We start from the raw sequence: 19,585 nt of genomic DNA on the forward strand, positions 1-19,585 counted from the left end.
CGTAAAGCGTGCCCCACTACTCGATTACTACGTGTGTATCAATCTGACAATGTAAAAGTCATGCGCCATCTATTGTTGGGTAGAATTATTTAATGGTACATACTGTTATTAAAAGTTGAAAAATATTATAATAAAATGAACGCACCCTTTGTAACAGATACTTAGAAATAAAAATTTATCAAATTCCAAATCATTATAATTATTAATAGCATTAAGAAAGAATACAGTTATATAATATTCTTAATAATTTTCAAAGCTTTACAGAAATCAGAAAATCATAATGCAACTAGTTCCTTGTTACGTTATAAATTGTTTTTCTATTTATTATTATTTTAACGATCATTTTGCATATAATTTACATAATTTAAAATATTAATAATTGTTTTACATTATTAAAATACTTTTTAATTATAGCTAGTATCTACTAGCAGCTTCTAGTAACATTAATGATATAGTGACATCTATGAACAGTTTTAATTATAATTTTTAAGTATAGCGCCATCTATACAATAATGAACGTATCACTCAACTTTGCTAGCATTGGTTAAAGCGCCACCTACAATTTTTATTCTGTAGTACAGCAACTATTTAATTTATAAAAAAAAACTGAACATATAGTTTACAAATTGATTCACTAGATGGCTGGCATGTACTCTTTGCAAATTTTTTATTTATATATTAATTTGTCAATCAGCAAGTAGGTATATTATATGCAAAATGTTCTACATTCGACGCCCAAAAATATTTTTTTAGTAGATGAACATCAACACAAATTTGCAAAAAAAATGTTTTTGGTAAAATAAAATAGTTAGGTATATAAAAAGTTTCTGCTAAGTAAGTACCACACTGGATTATATTTTTGCGTATAATGTAACAATTTTATTTTTAATCGTTTCATCACTTTCAAGGTTTAATTAGGTCTTTGAAACACGAGTGATATCAATAAGTGTTGAGATCAGTTTGTAACTAGGTATTCTTTGTAAAGTTTTTGTTAAGTATGTATTTCTTTTGATAATATTATTTACCTACTAATCTCATAATGTCTCAATTTACTAATTCTATAAATAGGTACAATATCTTGTTAACGTGTGTTGCTCTAAAATCTAAATATTTAAATGATTATTTTTCAATCTTGGCTTGAATTATAAAGTTGTATTAAGTACTGTGGTTGTCCTCAAACGCAATATGTGACAATTATTATACCTAACCTGTTTAGAGGGGTTTTTTTAGGAAAGGAGATTGTTTAAACAAACATTAAACTGTTGAATTATGAACTTTTAATTTATTTTGCTGTAGGTACTAAAGGAATAAAAAAAAATATGAAAAATGTTTATAAATTATTTATTTTCCGACTCAATCTCTTAACAAATATACAAAAATCACACAAATAAAAATGCATAACTTCTAAATCTAAGATTACAATAGTACAATTATTTTTAAACAAATGTCAAGGAAGACTCAAATTACTGACAATAATCAAGGAAGACACGAGATCAAAATAACATGGCACTGTAATTTAAACAACGAACGATTTACATAAGGCACATATGTGGAATAACGCTAAACTTAACACTATATTTATAACAAATTAAAGCTTTTAATGGAAGAGTTAATATCACAATGAAATGGCGGCAAAAACTAGAATTACCACGGGCGCCACTTGTTTGCGTCTAACTCGTGATCTGCCGGTGGTCCTTCACGCGGCCGCTCGTTTTTCTCCGCATAAAAAGCGTTTTGTTGCCGCCTTGCCTCCTCCTGTTTTTTGTACTCCTGGTACTCGATCAATTTCCTCTTCTTTTTTGGCGGTAAGTTGCTGTAATCCATCGGCAATTCGCACGGTTCCGGTACGCTGACAATATCAGCCTTGTTTTCAACAACCGTATCAGGTTCTTTGGTATATCGCGTATCCTTCGGTGAGTATTCCGCCGATTTCAACGGTGAGCGAACCTTTCTCAAATCTAATGTGTCGCTCGGATAGTTGGGTGAATAATATGAGTAATCATTCGTATAAGTCTCTTCTCTGTGTACGTATTTCTGTTCAGTCGGCAGTTCCGCGTTAACATTCGCGTCAGCGCTATTAACGTTCTCATTACCACGTTTGTCCATTATGTGCTGTCTTATTTTTTGCAAAATGACGTCTTTAGCTTCCGCTGGGACTCGATTGAAGTAAGCGCCATTTCTGTGTCCGTTCATTGCACCATAATCGGTGTTGTGTTGTGGAACAAGTTTGTCTACCGTTGTTAAAAGTCCCGGCATCGGCGGGCTTGGCTGTTTGGCCCTAGCGTAGGACCAATTTTTAGGTCCTTCAGCTGAGTATACTGAATCTTCAGCGTCCGATGAAGATCTTTCATGATCGCTGTAATAATGTTGTCTATCAGATACCACAGATGAAGGTGATGTGGGTGGTGAAAACGATGGTCTCTCTGGTACTTGGATAGTTAAAGGTTGTGCTGTTATTAATGTAGATAAATGACTGATTAAATTCTGGCTAACTTTCGTATCTAAATCTGGGACTGACATGATAAATCTACACGCTTCAGCCGCGCATTGTCCAAAACCTGCTTGAAATTTCTTCGCTTCTAGAATCGGGTCTTTGGGCCTGTGCAACTTTGTAAGATGGTTAACCGTTAACTCAAGGATATCTGCCTTTTCCAACTTGCTCAGGTTGTCGTCGTCTATCTGTGGACAAAATAAAACAATAAGACATTGCAGCAGGTGCGCATGATTCTCACGTTACGCGAAGATGAACGTCACATTAATATAACTGTTCCGATGAGTTGTTATTAATGGCCTAACTTTGTACCAGTTTGCGGTCCCACCCAAGTAGGTAAGCACTGTTTAATAAACAGAAGGACGACCGGTTCGTGATAAAAATAAATGGCGTGTGAATGGAAGATGGATTGCTCTTTTAATGACTACAAAAAAGCGCTGATACTTTTTTCTGAGTGCAAGTTTAAATTTAGACTTTTAATCAAATATTAAAGAGGATATAAACCTTGAACTTAAATAAGTATAAGGTTAAATATTTGATTCGATGTCCCCGAATTTCATTATTTTGTGCTGTTTAATCGATAGCTGGTAGTGGATTTTCTTAACAAACTGCTTTTCTTTTCCAACAAAAATGCGTAGTTTTTGTGAAAATCGAAAATGAAAATTATTTTTTTTAAGGTTATTTTTGTACTAAAAACGACACTTTTATACCATTGTCGTATTAAAACTTCTAGTAATCTCGCACACAGGCAATATTTTTAAATATATTGCCGTATTATTAATTTATTTATAACAATTTCTTAAATTATATTACCTGAAAAATGTATATATAGCCAAAAATTTAAGTTTGTATTTACCACGTATTTACGACATGCCATAGATAATAAATGTTATATGACGCGTTCACGATTGTAGATAATAAATATAATTCGAAAGTGATTTTTAAAATGAATTTGTCAAAAATAATTTTAATTTAGATAGCATTTGATAATAACAAAAATTTTACGATACATAAATAAAATACAAACAGGTTGTTTAAACCTACGTAGTTTTTTTTTTGTTTGAGTGGGAATCGCCCTAAAGTCGCTTCTGGCACTCGCCGGCCGCTGCCGCGGCACGCTCGCTTCGCTCGCTCGGCTCGTGCGGCAGTTCAAGGGTTAACCTAACACGCTCGTCGCTTCGCTCCTCGCTACCTATTCTGGTATTAAAAATAAAAGTTTAGAAGTTTTTAACCTACGTAGTTTTTTTGTTTGAGTAGGAATCGCCCTAAAGTCGCTTCTGGCACTCGCCGGCCGCTGCCGCGGCACGCTCGCTTCGCTCGCTCGGCTCGTGCGGCAGTTCAACAGTTAACCTAACACGCTCGTCGCTTCGCTCCTCGCTACCTATTTGAATACTAAAAGTAAAAGTTAATCGATTTTAAAAACTGAAGCAAGTGAGCTATAAAAAAAACATTAAAAATTAAAATGTATCATTTATACTCTATGATAAGCTAGTATATTTGTATTGCTAATCTGTGATCTGCGTCATATTAACTAATCTGTGTTATCTGTGGCTTGTTGTGAATACAAAATATGGAACGTTTTTGGCTATACTAAATTGTTAAAATAATATTTTAACAAAATAAATTGTAATATGTAAATAAAGTAATAGGTACGTAAATATATTTAAAAATAATGCGTGTGAGTGTGATAATTAGACATTTTGATACTATAATGGCTTAAGATTTTACTTTAAGTTGCGTTTTTAGTACAAAAATAACCTTAAAAAATATCATTTTTAATTTCGATTTTCACAAAAACTACGCATTTTTGTTGGAAAAGAAAAGCAGTTTGTTAAGAAAATCCACTACCAGCTATCGATTAAACAGCACAAAATAATGAAATTCGGGGACATCGAATCAAATATGCAGCCTAAGTATAATGTACAGTGTACGTACGTACCTCTAACGCTCCGACCATGAGGTCCTTGAGTTCATCTAAGCACCGATTAATGCGTGCTCGTCGTTTTCTCTCCAAAAGCGGTTTTGTAATCTTCTTATATTTGGCCGTCTTCGACAGGGGCGCCGGGTCCGAAGCCATTGTGCAATCTGCCGAACAAATCACAACATAAATAAACACGTCACATTTAAATGTTTACCGTCCATAATATATGGTTAGTTAATTTATGTGCTGCGAAAAATATTGCTCATGAATATTAATAGGAAATTAAAGTCGAATTTGAACAACAGAAAAATAATAAAGTAAACATAAATAATGGAGCCTAACCTTGACACGATCACGGTTTGAAATTGATTTTGTATGCGGAAGATTTTTGACACACGCGTTCCCGGTCGCGCGTCGGTATGTACTGCCTGAAAAAAGCCTACTCCCGGCGGCCTCACCCGCCGCCCCGCCGCCCCCCGCCCCGCGCTGCCCTGCTCCCCCGCCGCCCTTCCCGGCCCTACGCCCTGCCATTCATAGCGTGCGCAAACGCACGTGTGGCGCAGCGATTAAGTTACGAACATGCGTAACATACTTTCCCAGGGCCCACAGGATATACAGTACATAATTATGAAAATATAAGTATGAAATATCATCTTGGTTTTTGTTCGCGATTCGCTGATACGTGTTTGGTAAGATAATTCGAGGAAAAACTTTTAAAAGGAAACTTTAAACACAACATGTTTTAATGCAATGTTGTATCAATAACATTTATAATGATTAATTCGAGGTATTTCTCTTGTTTCAGGCACTTGTATTAAATTATTTAAATAAAATAAACTTGTTTGAAGCTATGTATTTTGAATTTTCATGTACATCTTAATTCTTAACTAAGTTCCTATAACGTGTATTTTAAACATTACGTACATAATACATGATATTTATGTAAGTATAAAATATTTTGTTTCAGCAATAAAACATACAAATTAAAAGCTCATTTGGACATTATCACTAGCTTTTATCTAGTAATCTCAAATCAAAGGAAAGCCGCACGAGTACGGAGTAACATTAATTAACCACCATTACACTAGACAAAAACATTAACCTTAACAAATAAAACATTATGACTCCATAAAATAATAAATATATACAGTTCTTCGCAATTTCAGCTAACGGTTTCATTATGCGCGCAAACTTTTATCGTACCGCTGTCTGAACTTTGTCGGAATTTAACTGAAGATAGACAAAAACTTAGAAATCCTCTAACAATTGGGACAGACCTAAAGAAATATAATGAAATGGCCCACACATTTTTTTCCCGCCAGGTAAAAATTGGCGCGAGCCGCTCTTTTCAAATTCCAGGGTGGGTTCTCTATTCACTCGGACTTGCCTTTGTCATTCGAACTTTTTGGACCGTCATTAAATAATAAAACGCGTTTGAGATTGTATAATTATAGGTCTTAAAACTGGCTGATTATAAAATTTAATTTCTTATTCTTCTAGCGGTTTCTTTTTTTTAGTAATTTCTAAAGGAAGGAAAATAGCGGCATTCTTTTTTCAAATTTCGGCTTACAGTTTACCGTTTATGAAAATTAGAGCAGGCTCCAAGGAGATGTTCGTTTGCAAAAATAGCGGACCTAAATCTGACTTCTGATATATATTGTATAGATCCCAGACATCCTATAGACAGATGTTGCCAACCAGTTTTGTGGTCCCCCTCTCCCCACCCCGGTAATTAAATATGGCATACAAAGATAAAAATAAAAATTTCCAAAACATGCCGTGTGGGGTATCAAATGAAAGAGCTTATTGAGTAGATCACGAATATATAGCATACTATAACATTTCTTACACTTTCTCTAAGATTTTTTAGAAAATTTAGGAAAATGCTCCATTTTTGAGTTAGCTTTAAACCACTATAGATTGAAAAATCATGAATATATTTTTTAAATTATTATTTTAAATAATTAACAATAGTCCATTGTTTACGATTCAATAGTTCGTAATATAATATAAGTGAGCTATATGTATGTGGTGGATTTGATGACCCCACAAAATGTTTTAAATTGCAAGGCGCAACTTTCACTGAATTCAAGCTGATTCAAGAATGTTCTGCCATATTTTTCATTCTGTCAAACACAACGACAGTGCAGGGATAATTATTCTAAGCCCTGACACGATATTTTTGTATTAGGCCTTTATTTCTGGCATAAACTTGAAAATATACTCGCCATATTTGAATGCTCCCCCCACTCCCCCATGCAACTATTTCACTGTACGAACTATTGAATCGTAAACAATGGACTATTGTTAATTATTTAAAATAATAATTTAAAAAATATATTCATGAGTTTTCAATCTATAGTGGTTTAAAGTTAACTCAAAAAATCAAAAATGGAGCATTTTCGTAATGTTTCTAAAAAATTTTAGAGAAAGTGTAAGATGTATAGTATGCTATATATTCGTGATCTACTCAATAAGCTCTTTCATTTTATACCCCACACGGCATGTTTTGGAAATTTTTATTTTTATCTTTGTATGCCATATTTAATTACCGGGGTGGGGAGAGGGGGACCACAAAACTGGTTGGCAACATCTGTCTATAGGATGTCTGGGATCTATACAATATATATCAGAAGTCAGATTTAGGTCCGCTATTTTTGCAAACGAAACTCCACTGAGAGTCCGGTCTAAATGGATAAGCGAATGATTATATTATTTGCATGTCTCATTATTTGGTCTACAAAGAAACGGCAACTAAGATTAAATTTGATTGCTTGTGGAAGTAAGGGCTTAGACTAAACAATGACGCACGTTTTGTCGCATACATTTTATTAATAATATACAGCTTGGAAAACTACGAGTAAGTATATGATTGTATAGTAAAACTAGCAGTCCGCCCCGGCTTCGCCCGTGGTATATGTTTACGTTTTCTCTACATAAAAACCATCCTTGTACTTCAAGGAATATAATAAAAAAAGAATTATCGAAATCGGTTCAGCCGTTCTCGAGTTATGCGCTTACCAACACATTTTGCGATTCATTTTTATATATAAGATAAACTAATAAAAATAAAATTGTCAATAAAAACATTATAATACTTTATTAAAAATATGCAAAGTTGTTAGTTAACAAACAAAACTGGATATATTTTTATGAGTGTCTATAAAGTGTGAAAAAAAATTAACTTTTTGTATTTTTGAAAAATACCGAAATTTTGTAGGTAATAGTTTGTAATCTAAGGTAATAGTTTATTGTAAGTACATAATATGTATCAATTTATAAATCGAAGTTTACAAAAGGTCATTCTGATAAAAAGCTTTGAAGTGACAAACATAAAACAATACAATCAAATCGATATTAATATTTTAATCCTGAATTTTAACATGTATCAGGTTAAAATTCTAATAAGACTTAACAACATAATAATGAGATTTAAAAATAGGTTATATTCAGTCATTGTCTGCTGTGTCGGTATTTAGGGTGCATTCGCAATAGTCATCGTCGTTTGCGAAAAACCGTAAAAACTAAAAATTTAACCGCACACAGATCACGAGCCGTACAAAAAATCGTTGTGTGAATTTCAATATATTGACGCAATGCGGATACAAATGACACAATAAATTTTATGTATGTTAGTACCGTTTTGTGAGGTTAGAGAATACAGATTCGTCTCGCAAATCAAATCGTGTTATGGGCAAAACGATTTTATTTTATCGATTGCATAGTAATTAAAATAAACAACGCATGTTATATAAGTTAAATAACATATACAAAAAATGACATGATTTTTAAGAGCAACTAAAATTTCTTGCCGGCTCATCTCTGTAGACACCACAGTAGTACAATATATTTCATTGGTAGAAACTGCTTAGCGAATCTGCGACAAATATTAAATTATGCATTTTGACGATAAAAAATGGTTCCAAACTTCCAAGAAAGTCTAGTTGAATGAATAAATGTTTGAGTTTGAGTTTGAAAACACTTGTAGAACACAGAAAATAAGAAATGCGTATGTTCTACTTTTCATATTGTAAAATAGCGATTATACATACCTTTCATTTCTTTCATTAATATTAAACATCTTCCTGACATTTTTCAGCGTTCTATCAAACCTTCGTGAGGATTTTTACTTGGTAATTTAAAATTGTTTAGCGTTTCTCCACATTTCTTCATTGCAACACCTTTAATCATTTAATTTATATCAATCTTAGCTTAAAATACGTTAAGTAAGTAAATATTATCCCTCATGCCTATTGAAGAAATTAAAAATAATAACAGGATATTTCATCACAGTTTCTTGTTATTTAACTTTTTTGATTACATATTACCAACATCGGAAATATATGTAGGTATAAATAAATCAGCCTAGAGGAAAAATAATTTATTTATTTAAATATAGTTGTCATTTTTGCACAAATTGCACCATGTTATTTAATTCAATTATTTATTAATGACTCACAAACGTAATTAGGTATAGCATTTTGCTTGTTTTAAATGCAATATTTGTCAAACTTTGGCCACCATCATTATTAATTTTTTCAAATACTTAATTTACTATTTAGTTTTCTACCATTCAAATGCTTATGAAAAATTTATAATGAATATAAAAAATGCGTCATATAAAAAATTCTATTTAAAAAAAAAATTCTCAAATTGCACAATGTAACCAGCTTAACATGAAATAAAATTTTATGGAAATATCTGGAACTATTCCTATTTTTTTGTTGTTTTTCTTTATAAGATAAACCGAAAAAATAAACGATAAACCGATTTTAGATAAAGTGGTAAACGTGTTCAGAGAATGATGAAATTTGTATTTATTTGTTTATTTACATGAATATGTATTTGAACTGATTAAATCTCTATTTTATAAACTAGATGAATAGATTACCTATCAAAAATGTCCATGAATACATTTAAATTAAAACAATTGTGTAGGTTTATGTGCTAAATGTCTCTAAACCTATATCTGCCTGTCTGTCAGTGACTCTACATTGTTTTTTATGATTTCAATTTCGCTTGTAACATAAGCAATTAATATTATAATTGTTAATTCTTTTAAATTATGTATGCAGTCATCTTAGGTGACAATTTAAACGCAAATAATAGAGGCATCAATTTACGATTTTGCACACATACCAGGCGGTCATGACACCCAAGGAGCTTAATTATCACTGTACATTCCATAATTGCTTCATTAAGACGACCGAAAGTCGTGGGTGTTTTTGTTTATCTTGTCTGGCACGCGTGGGAAATTAGCCGCATCAAGTTCTCACAGCAATGTCAATGATAACAATACGAGCTTTGAATACCAGGCTCGCAGAATGTAACCGAAGCTTGCTTTAAACAAACACGCTACGTTAATTAGGAATTTCAGAGGTCGCGGAAGTGGTTGTAATAAAAGTACTGGTTTATGGTTGTATAATATGATGCTGGAAGTTGTTGAAAGGAACCGAGGGGGTGACCATGATGTCTTAAAGCAGTATTCATTCCAGTGTGGATCTGAGACAAAAATGTACCACTTTCTTACACTGGGAAATGTACTGATTCAAGACATCACGGGAACTTAAAATGAAAAGCGTAAATATAAGACAAATAATATAAGATAGAGCTAACCTACCAAAATGCGTTCTACGAAGTGAAGCTTTTAGGCGTAGATGAATTTGGTTCTAACTTTTAATAATTTTCATATAAATAGCGATAAATTGTATAAAATGTAATACAACGACGACAAGACGATTTAAATGGAAAACAATTTTCAAGACATGTAGTAAATTCAAAGTCGAAGAATTCTAATTCCATTCCAATATTACATCGCAGCTAATAAAGCGCATTGTACATGTCACCTTTACATCTCGTTTTAAAATAATTCATAACTTTTTTTCAACTTATATTCAATTACAAACAGCCGGTATCCAGCAAAAAGGTTATAAAAACTCTTTGTATCAACCGTATAAATTGCGTTCATTATTTACATAGCGAAAGCACACCCCGCCATAACGAGCTAATTGGGCTTTTTTAGACACTTATAAAAGCTTGGAGAACAGTTAATGGCTTGTAAACCAGAATCAATAGTTTACAGAACTCGCTGGCGATGTGCGGCGCCGCAGTTAATTGATACCGCCACTTTTTTATCGTACAGTCGGCAAAAAAATATGTCTATTCATTCTAAAGATGACTACTAGATGTTACGTGTCTTTGATTGTAATGAATGTTTGTGTATTGTGATTGGAAAAAAATGAACTATTAAGTTGTAAGTTTAAAATACCATACGAATCTTATGTAGAGCAGTTTCATCGAGACATTTGGTAAATAAATTGTCAGTATTAATAGAGTATTTTTCGGCACTCCTGCATATATTTTACACGTATGTCCTCTTATAATTTTAAAATCATCAAATAACTATTTTCCACAACCGAATACGTTCTTACAACGAAAGAAATGGGCACATACGAATTAGCGATGATTGCAGCATATAACAGAGTTATCAATCAAACAGTACAATAGCAATCAAACTTTCATTAATCTTAAAACATTTGCTGTCTGTACTCGCGTTGTTAGTGATTCTATAGTTATCTGTCAAAATTCGCCTCGGCCGGAAAGACGGCGTGGGAACGTCAGACGATCTGGTTTCTCAATAATCGCGAAGTGCTGTATTTTAAACAGTGATAGCTCATTCGGTTTTTATGAATTTATGTTTTATCACGATCCCGTGGATAAACGGCGCCGTTCCAATGTTTTACTCGCCCGTACACTTTCACGGCGATTTATTGTTTTCAATAAGGAAACAGTTTTTACTTTTGTTTGCGCAATTGGTGATTCTTTTTGGTCCATTAGCGGAATTTTATGTTTATTTGCGTTTATTGTTTGGCTTGTGTACGATTCTGAATGGGCATGCCGAAAGTTACCGCTTTGAAGACGGCAAATTAAAAAGTGCCCGTTAGAAAACAAATTGCTGAACATTATCGTGCGGTTTAAAGGCCCGGTCATAATCGCTTTACTGCTGTATTGTTTATAAAGCAACTTTTGGAAAAAAAGGAAAACACTCTTTTCGGCAACAATATTTGTTTGAATAGATGTTTGTACTGTATTTTATTACCGTAAATACTTATTTTGCGGGGCTTCGGGTCTAATGTTTAGATTTGCCAAACAATTTTATGAATGATATCGGCACATTGCTACAATAGCACCATATTATATATTATCTATGCTACAGACAAGAAGAGAAACAAATTTGTTTATTATATGATAAAAGAGCAGCCGCCTATCTAAATATTATGTAGGTAGAGCGTCAAATGTAGAAAATATTTTATTTCAAAACACTGTCTTAATCGTTGTTTTAGTGTTATTTTTTGATTAACTATCCCATAAAAAGCTTCAAGTTATTATATTACATATTGCATACAAGCTATTTGGAGTTCAAAAAGCCACTAATTTAATATTAAATGACCTTATGAAGAGGATGGGCGGCACGGGTGGTAATTACAACCTTTGCTTCTCCGGTAGACTGGATATTATAATTATATTAACTTTTATTAGATATTATAATTGATGTGCATTCATTGGTTAATATTAAGCAATGATTCTTTGCAATGGTAATAAATTTTGATATTGACAGTAATGAGTGAAAGGATTTTTTGAAATTACATTATTGAAATTGAAATTACATTAAACATATTTAAAGAACATGTTTGTCAAATAGTGAAATGATGTCCTAGTTGTCTAATTTTGTAATTTTGTTATTATTGTATAAGAAAGCATTATTTTAATTATTTCAATTGTCTTTCTTTTATATCTAATATTTAATTATTGAATTTTTAATTATGATTTTATTGTAACACGCTTTAAATAACTGAAAGCTGTATCTCATTATAGTAGTAATTGTACACATTTTGTTGGGTTGCGATCTGCTCCCGAAATTGATATGTCGCCTATGGGTCCGGCAAGATCGTGACCTGTTGTGTGTATTTAATTTAAATAAATAAATAAATTAATTATCTTAATAGTGATACCAGTTTGTATTTTTAGCATATCTATTTGTACACATTCGAATATACAGTTTTAAAAATAATGCATTATTGAATTTATATTTTTGGTTTTATGGCATTCAAATGCTTTATAAATATAAATTTATAAAGAATAGAAAAAATTCGATCACGAGGCGGGACTCGAACCCGCATCCTTCGCGCCATTCCGGGGCGGTGTGTCCCTTCAGACACATAATAATGCATTATTATAGCAGCGATAAGCAAAAACCATTGAACTAATAAAGTCTTTCGATATTTTACAGTAAAATTCTTTAAATCAGTTCAATTTTATATTTGAAAACATTTTCTACACTAACCACAATAATTGATCTTTATAGTTTATTATATACTAAGCATGATAAATGATAATCTTCTAAATAAAAACAAAACGTTTCACAACGTTTCATGATCACTATATAAACTACATACAGTCTAACAAGACCCCAATACGAGAACGATTCATCACAATTACGCAGTAATCTGTAATTCGCGCTACGGATCCTCTAATGAATTGGCTGTAACCCGGCCAAGTTATATAGGTGACGCGTGATAAGTAATGATTTAGAGCCGCGGTGCTTGTTAAATTGGTTGTGTAATGCGGTGGGGAGGGCATGCAAATGGCAGTTCATACTTGAGCACGAAGCGGCCGCGACCGTGGGAAAACTATCGCCTGTGGCGAGCCAAATGCAGGCACGGACTGGGAGGATGAGCGTTTTTCCTCATATTAAAATAATAAAAATCTTTAATGACATAATAATAATGTATGTACCGGTAAAAATAAGTATAATAACTGATATAAGAAAATTTATCAAGACTGTAAATGTAAAAAGGCTGAATGTCGGGATGCCATTTATTACGTAACTTTTTGGAAAATATTTGCTTAGTGATGGAATGGGACAGGAACAGGGAACAGGGTCGCGCGCCGCGCGCACGACGGACTGACAGATCGACATCGCACCGCTTTCTTTATATCTCAACACTCGGAGCGATGCTTTATGTACCCAATGTTTTTCTCTATAATTTCCCCTTAGTATTAAATCAGAAGAATTAAATAAACAACAACATACAATTCGTACCTGTATTCTCGTGCAATACAACGCGTGACAGGGTCGCGCGCCGCGCTCACGACGGACTGACAGATCGACATCGCACCGCTTTATGTTTATATCTTAACACTGGGAGCGATGCTATTAGACCGGGAGATACTGACACAAAATTTCGAGTCATTTGTAACAGGATGGCGGTTCTACAGGGTTCTTAGTACGCAATGACAAAAAGAAAAATGATGGTGTGAACGCTGGTACCGGCGGCTTAGTCGCGTGGGCGTTAGTCGAACTCGTCGGAAAATAGCGAAAGTTAAACGATTTGTAATAGTATGGCACTTATTTTTCCTGGAAGTTTGAGGATCAAAGAATATAAATACAAAATTTCAAAGATCTAGGTGTTGGAAATCTTCACTTATATAAATTAATACTAAATTAATTTTTCAAGTATGACAGGACTTTTTCCCCCTACTAGAAGTGTGGCAAATATAATAATGGTCACATTTTATCAAATACTCTCCAAAAATCCAAATGCAATACTGGTACAAAAAGTTTGGCGAAATAAATTTTTTTTGCAGATTTTCGGCGGTATGGCAACCATTCGGAATCGTCCGAAAAGTATGGCATGGCGATTTTCGTAAATGGCTGCACGACGATGGTTACCTGTGCAAAAGTTAGCCTGGTACAAATGGTTGAATAATTGTTTTATTTAAATCAACATATTCGCGTCGGTATGGCGGGCTGTAAGTCACACCGGAAAAGTATGGCATGACACTACCGCCTACTTCTTTTTTATGGGCTATCGGTAAATACTAAAATTTTTGTGTTACAAATCGTTTGACTTTCGCTATTTTTCCGACGAGTTCGGCTAACGCCCACGCGACTAAACCACCGATACCAGCGATCACACCATCATTTTTCTTTTTATCATTGCGTACTAAGACCCCTGTAGAACCGCCATCCTGTTACAAATGACTCGAAATTTTGTGTCAGTATCTCCCGGTCTATATGCTTTTTAATAGGATGCTTATGGACTTTTTATATGCAGTGCAAAGTTAAAGTCGACAAGCATATGCATGATGGATTTAATTTAAATTATTTTTATAATTAATAATTATTAATTGAGTTGTAGATAAAATACCTAACCATGATGAGAATAACGCATTTTCTTATCTAGATTTCTAAAATCTCAACAAATACATGAGAATTTATATTCAAGATGATATAAAATATTTGAGATCTTTTCCTTATTCTCTATAATCTTTAATAGCACATTAAATAAACCCGGTTTTCTAGATATCTTGAACTATACTATCACGCCTCAAACCCGCGCTTTCAATATTAAAAAAGCCTGACACATGAACACTAATCTTAATTGCATCGTGCATCTCTCACGAGGTTTTAAAAATGAAAATCGTGACGCGTTCAAGTGAAGCGAAATAAACCGGATAATAATTATAAATAACCAAATGTTTCACCTCGTGCGATCAAGGTCCATTCATTTTATTAATTTATTTTAATTACGTGTTTGATAAACGGTACTTGAACATAAACAACTATGGTTGTAAGTTATCACCATTTGAACTAAAAATAGAGTCGATTATTATGAGTGATATTAATTTATGTTCGATATATAGAATAGGTACAGGTTCTCCTATAGCTCATAATCATGTTATAGGTACTTAATGCTTTTTAGTTTGATTTTAAAGTAAAGAGATGGCTTATGTTAGCAATAATATTATTTTATCTAATAGCTTCTGTGTTATGCTATCAACAAGAGAACTAAACTTTTTTGAACATTTAGTTCTAATAATATAATAGGTTATACGATTAGGATAAATTATATTAATCATACATATTATCTACTCCATAGAATCTCACCAGATAAAATAAAATTAGGTAACTAATAGATACAATACATAATGTTAATATGAATAATAATATATCCTGGTTATGTAAATAAAACATATAATATCGTCTACTGAAACTAATCATAACGAGTAGGTATATTTTTTAATACCCATAGTTCTTTATAGACTGAACTGACAAATCTGAAAGTAGTGTTATGTAAGACGTTAGATTAGTTAATACATTTTACTTTTACTTTTTACGCTGAATTCGTACCTTTAGAACATTGTACCTACTCTTATTTTTACGACTATACGTAACTTCGCGGTTTTCAAACAATAATTACTTTTGTTTTGAAATTGTCAAGTAGCATGTTTTTTAGTTATTTTGTTATCCATACTTATATTATAAATGCGAAAGTAACTCTGTCTGTCTGTTACTCAATCACGCCTAAACTACTGAACCAATTTGCATGAAATTTGGTATGGAGATATTTTGATACCCGAGATAGGACATAGGCTACCTTTTATTGCGAAATATGTACCACGGGCGAAGCCGGGGCGGACCACTAGTAGCAAATAATTTTCTTCTGAATAATATCTGACGGAACAAATCTAAATTTATGTTGACTCTACATTTACATTAACGAAATTTACCTACGTACTACATTTATTATGTAACATGCTAAGCCTTTTCTCCCTTCTGCTAAGTAAGTATATTAAAAAAAAATCAATCAGTTTATTGGAAAATATTTATCAACGACAATTATTACTTTATATAAATAATTAACTACGCTTGTACAATGTGGCCTATAACAAGGCAGATCTTTTGAATTTTATAAAACTACGGAAATTACAAACGAAATTTTGAATGAGATCTAATTAAAATACAGAGCTCTCTCTTCAAATCAAATCAAATCTTTAAACTTATACCTAAGCATTTTCCTCTTCTACTAGATAGGTACCTACTAGAAGATTTCAAGCACGGATTTATAACAACGCACGACACATCACTACGTCGTGTATCACCCACGAAAAAGGATTACAATAATTTATATACATAATAAACAGTAAAAAAGGCGATCTTAAGGTCACTTGTTTGTATCTAAAATATATTACACCTTTGATAAACATCGTAAAGAAAGGTAGTTCAGATTTTATTATTTAGATTGTAATCAAATGAAGATAATTTTTTTATATTAAGTAGGTACTGGATACTGACTTTTCGGTTATTTTAAAAGCGTTGGTAGAGATAATAATCTACTCAAATATTTATACTTCTGGCCCAGAAGTTCTAGGTCTAATACATATACCTACCTAATGCTATAAAGTGTGATAATATTAAAGAATTGGTTGTATAATAATAGTGATTAACATTCACAATAAGCAATTGAACTTTTTCAAAATCCGTAAAGCTTAAAAGATCTTTTTTTAATTTTCTGTAGGTAATAGATTGCCGTTTAAACTTACGTATGGAAATATTTTGTAGCTATATTACTCTTTCCCGTTCTACTCTTGGTATATCTTAACAATCAAGAAAGTGATACCTTCTTGTTTTGAAGCCAACAATTTCAAAGGTTCTAATGAACCTTCGTGTAAGTTTCCATTCGCCTCAGAATATTTACAAACGTAGAAACGCTCATACAACAGTTCCAATCAAGAAATTATATTGATTGCTTCAAACAAATTGTTTTCCAAAAACAATGAACTGAAGCGATGTTAATTTTCCACCAAATATCTCACGGTAATAACGTTAAGTTGAATTGAGGTTATTCATATTATTTTCACGTTCCCACGGCTTGGCACGCAACACAATTAGAATCGGACCAATTTGTGATGATGCTACTTCGGTAAGTGTAATTATGGAGTATGGAAAGATTTAAGGGCTTCTCACTTTGGTAGGTTGTAATTTAAATCATCACAGATAATATAATACTATAGGTACTAATAATATGTACGTGACTGGTCGATGATACGGCAATTGAATGGACAATATGAATGCAAAAGTATTATATTTTGTCGCAAAGTATTAATAAGAAGTAATAAAAGATTTTCATTTGCTTAATATACAGCTGTTGTTTAATAAACTTTGTATTTCCATAGCAACAAAATGTAGATATTTATTTCTAAAAAAAAAAAACACTTGATTTATAAACTTGCAATTTATGTGTAATATGTTAGAGCAAAATTATGAAAACATTTCCTAAACATGTTAAATAATGTAAACTACATAAGTTATTGATTTATGTGAATACATTATAATTAAGAATTTAATTTAATATGGATATCTGATATAAATTATACAGTGTGAAAACGACATAATAAAATTCATTTAAAAATACTAGTTATAGGCGTCATGTTTACATTTGTCATATACATTAATCTGGATAAAAAGTATTAGATTGTTAGATAAGGCAGTTCTCAAAACACGAGGTATCGTAATAGTTGGAGAGCATTACGAAGCTAGCGGCTAGCGGAGACAGCGTGGGAATTGACATTTAGTGGATGTAGGTACTCGTGAATATTTCATGAAACACTTTTATTGTTCGACGTGGAACTTGCTACGATAATTATCGCGCAAGCACATCGATTTTATCAACAGCTAATTTACATAACGATTGCTATCTTGTCGAAATTGTGGGTTTCGGTTTTTATACTGCAACTTCTTATGCTTATTTTTTGTCGTTTATGTCCAGTTTGTCTTATCTCTGATATTAACGAGGAGTCGAAATCAAATAAAGTTTTATAAATACAACTCATTCTTTATTATTCGTCTATAATAGCGATAATGTCTAAGCGAACGTCTCTATATAATTCTAACAATCCTAAGAGTTCTAACAAAGTTTAACTGAATACTATGAATAGTTATCACAGTAATAAACTTAACAGCTAACATTACGGTACTTTAAAAGTGTCTTACAATAAATGCATATCCCCGACGCGGAAGACGTTGAAGTCGAAAAAGTAACACGAATTTAGAACAAGAAAAAAAAACTTTATTAAATTAAAAACAAACTTCAACAAGCAAAGCGTTCATGCGATAACACACATCGGTTCTAGGAACGTTAACGGTAAAACAACAAAATGTTTTTAACTATCACACAGTTGACACAATCCTGGATGGAGAGCATGCGAGATCATGAGACGAGGTTCGGCGGCCGGCGCCCGTCACCACGGCCGCCACATCGACTGGGCGGAGTCTGTCTCGGAGGCGGGGCTGTGCGGCGGCGAGGGCGGCGCGTATTGTCTCTTCGGCCCGATCGTTTCCACGTCAATCGGCTCCTCTATGGGCCTCTTCAGGCTCCTCTCCGTTAGCACTGTCCTCTGCATCGGTTGAGGAGGAACGGGAGCCGGCGCGATCGCCTGCACAGGTGTCGGCCGCGCCACACCATTAGGCGCAATCGGCTGCGGCTGAACGACGGGCGGAGTTTCCAATCTTCGTATACAATTGCTTAAATGCTGCAGTAACCTCGCTCCAGCTTGAGGGTCGACGGGACCCTGTCTATGCATAGCGTTCGCGGCCACTGTTGCGTTTGTTATAAACTGCGACACTTCGGTAGCACACTGCGCGAATCCGGCGCGGAAGCGTTCCGCGTACGACATTTCAGGTTTCAGCACTAATTGTCCACGGCGTTTTAAACTGTGGAGATGGCGAACTGTGAGTTCCAGGATGTCTGCTTTCTCCAGCTTGGAGACGTTCTCGCCTTCTGCTTGGAGCGCGGTCACCATTAAATCCTTGAGCTCGTCGAGGCACCGGTTGATGCGGGCGCGACGTTTTCTTTCGAGCATCGGTTTCATAACTTTTCTGTATTGATAGGTTCGAGAGACGGGTTCTTCGTCTGGGTGCGCGTGTGAGGGTGGGTGGAAGGCCCCGTGCGGGGACATGGTGCGAGCAGGTAGTATCATTGGTGTTGCTCTCGCGACGGAGTTTGAGCGAATGGCGCGCGCGCCGCTTGCTGCGTTGCTTTTATGCGCCCTACGGCGTAGTGGCAAAACGCCCGTGATAAAAATAGGGGTGCCGCATTGCACAATATTGGTAACTACTGTAATAATTTTTATTTTACGTATAAAATAACTAATGATATTAGTATTTTAGATATACATTTTTGATTCAATTAATTAAAAGAACACTGTAATTGTATACATTTTAAGGAAAAATTTTTTAACATTAAATTATTATTATTCCTACATTCAGTTAATTGATTTACTGAGCAATTTCACATAAAAAAATTTAATTCAATTTTTTCATTGAATTT

General features: G+C 33.6%; 1 protein-coding gene and 1 pseudogene across 1 annotated transcript; both read right to left on the minus strand.

Annotated features, from left to right (window-relative positions):
* Positions 1–1,324: 1,324 nt before the first annotated feature.
* On the minus strand, positions 1,325–4,876 carry LOC149901104 (uncharacterized). The gene is made up of 3 exons (XM_090111933.1): positions 4,755–4,876; positions 4,431–4,576; positions 1,325–2,679 (listed from the first exon to the last, which is right to left on the minus strand). The coding sequence occupies exons 2-3, from the start codon at positions 4,566–4,568 to the stop codon at positions 1,645–1,647; spliced, it is 1,173 nt and encodes a 390-aa protein (XP_089968059.1). The 5' UTR covers positions 4,569–4,576; positions 4,755–4,876; the 3' UTR covers positions 1,325–1,644.
* A 13,194-nt stretch (positions 4,877–18,070) lies between these two features.
* On the minus strand, positions 18,071–19,265 carry LOC149901105 (enhancer of split mbeta protein pseudogene; annotated as a pseudogene).
* Between the last annotated feature and the right edge of the window lie 320 nt (positions 19,266–19,585).

This window comes from Colias eurytheme, chromosome 17 (assembly GCF_061535395.1).
Source record: "Colias eurytheme isolate Ceu_HAF_F1 chromosome 17, ilColEury1 Martin Lab GWU primary, whole genome shotgun sequence".
Lineage (NCBI taxonomy): Eukaryota > Metazoa > Arthropoda > Insecta > Lepidoptera > Pieridae > Colias > Colias eurytheme.

Bases quoted from the DNA above. Each gene is read 5' to 3' on its own strand.
- LOC149901104 (XM_090111933.1), bottom strand. From the start codon at position 4,568: ATGGCTTCGGACCCGGCGCCCCTGTCGAAGACGGCCAAATATAAGAAG. The intron at 2,680-4,430 runs GTACGTACGTAC...TTTTGTCCACAG, and splicing joins TCATGGTCGGAGCGTTAGAG to ATAGACGACGACAACCTGAG.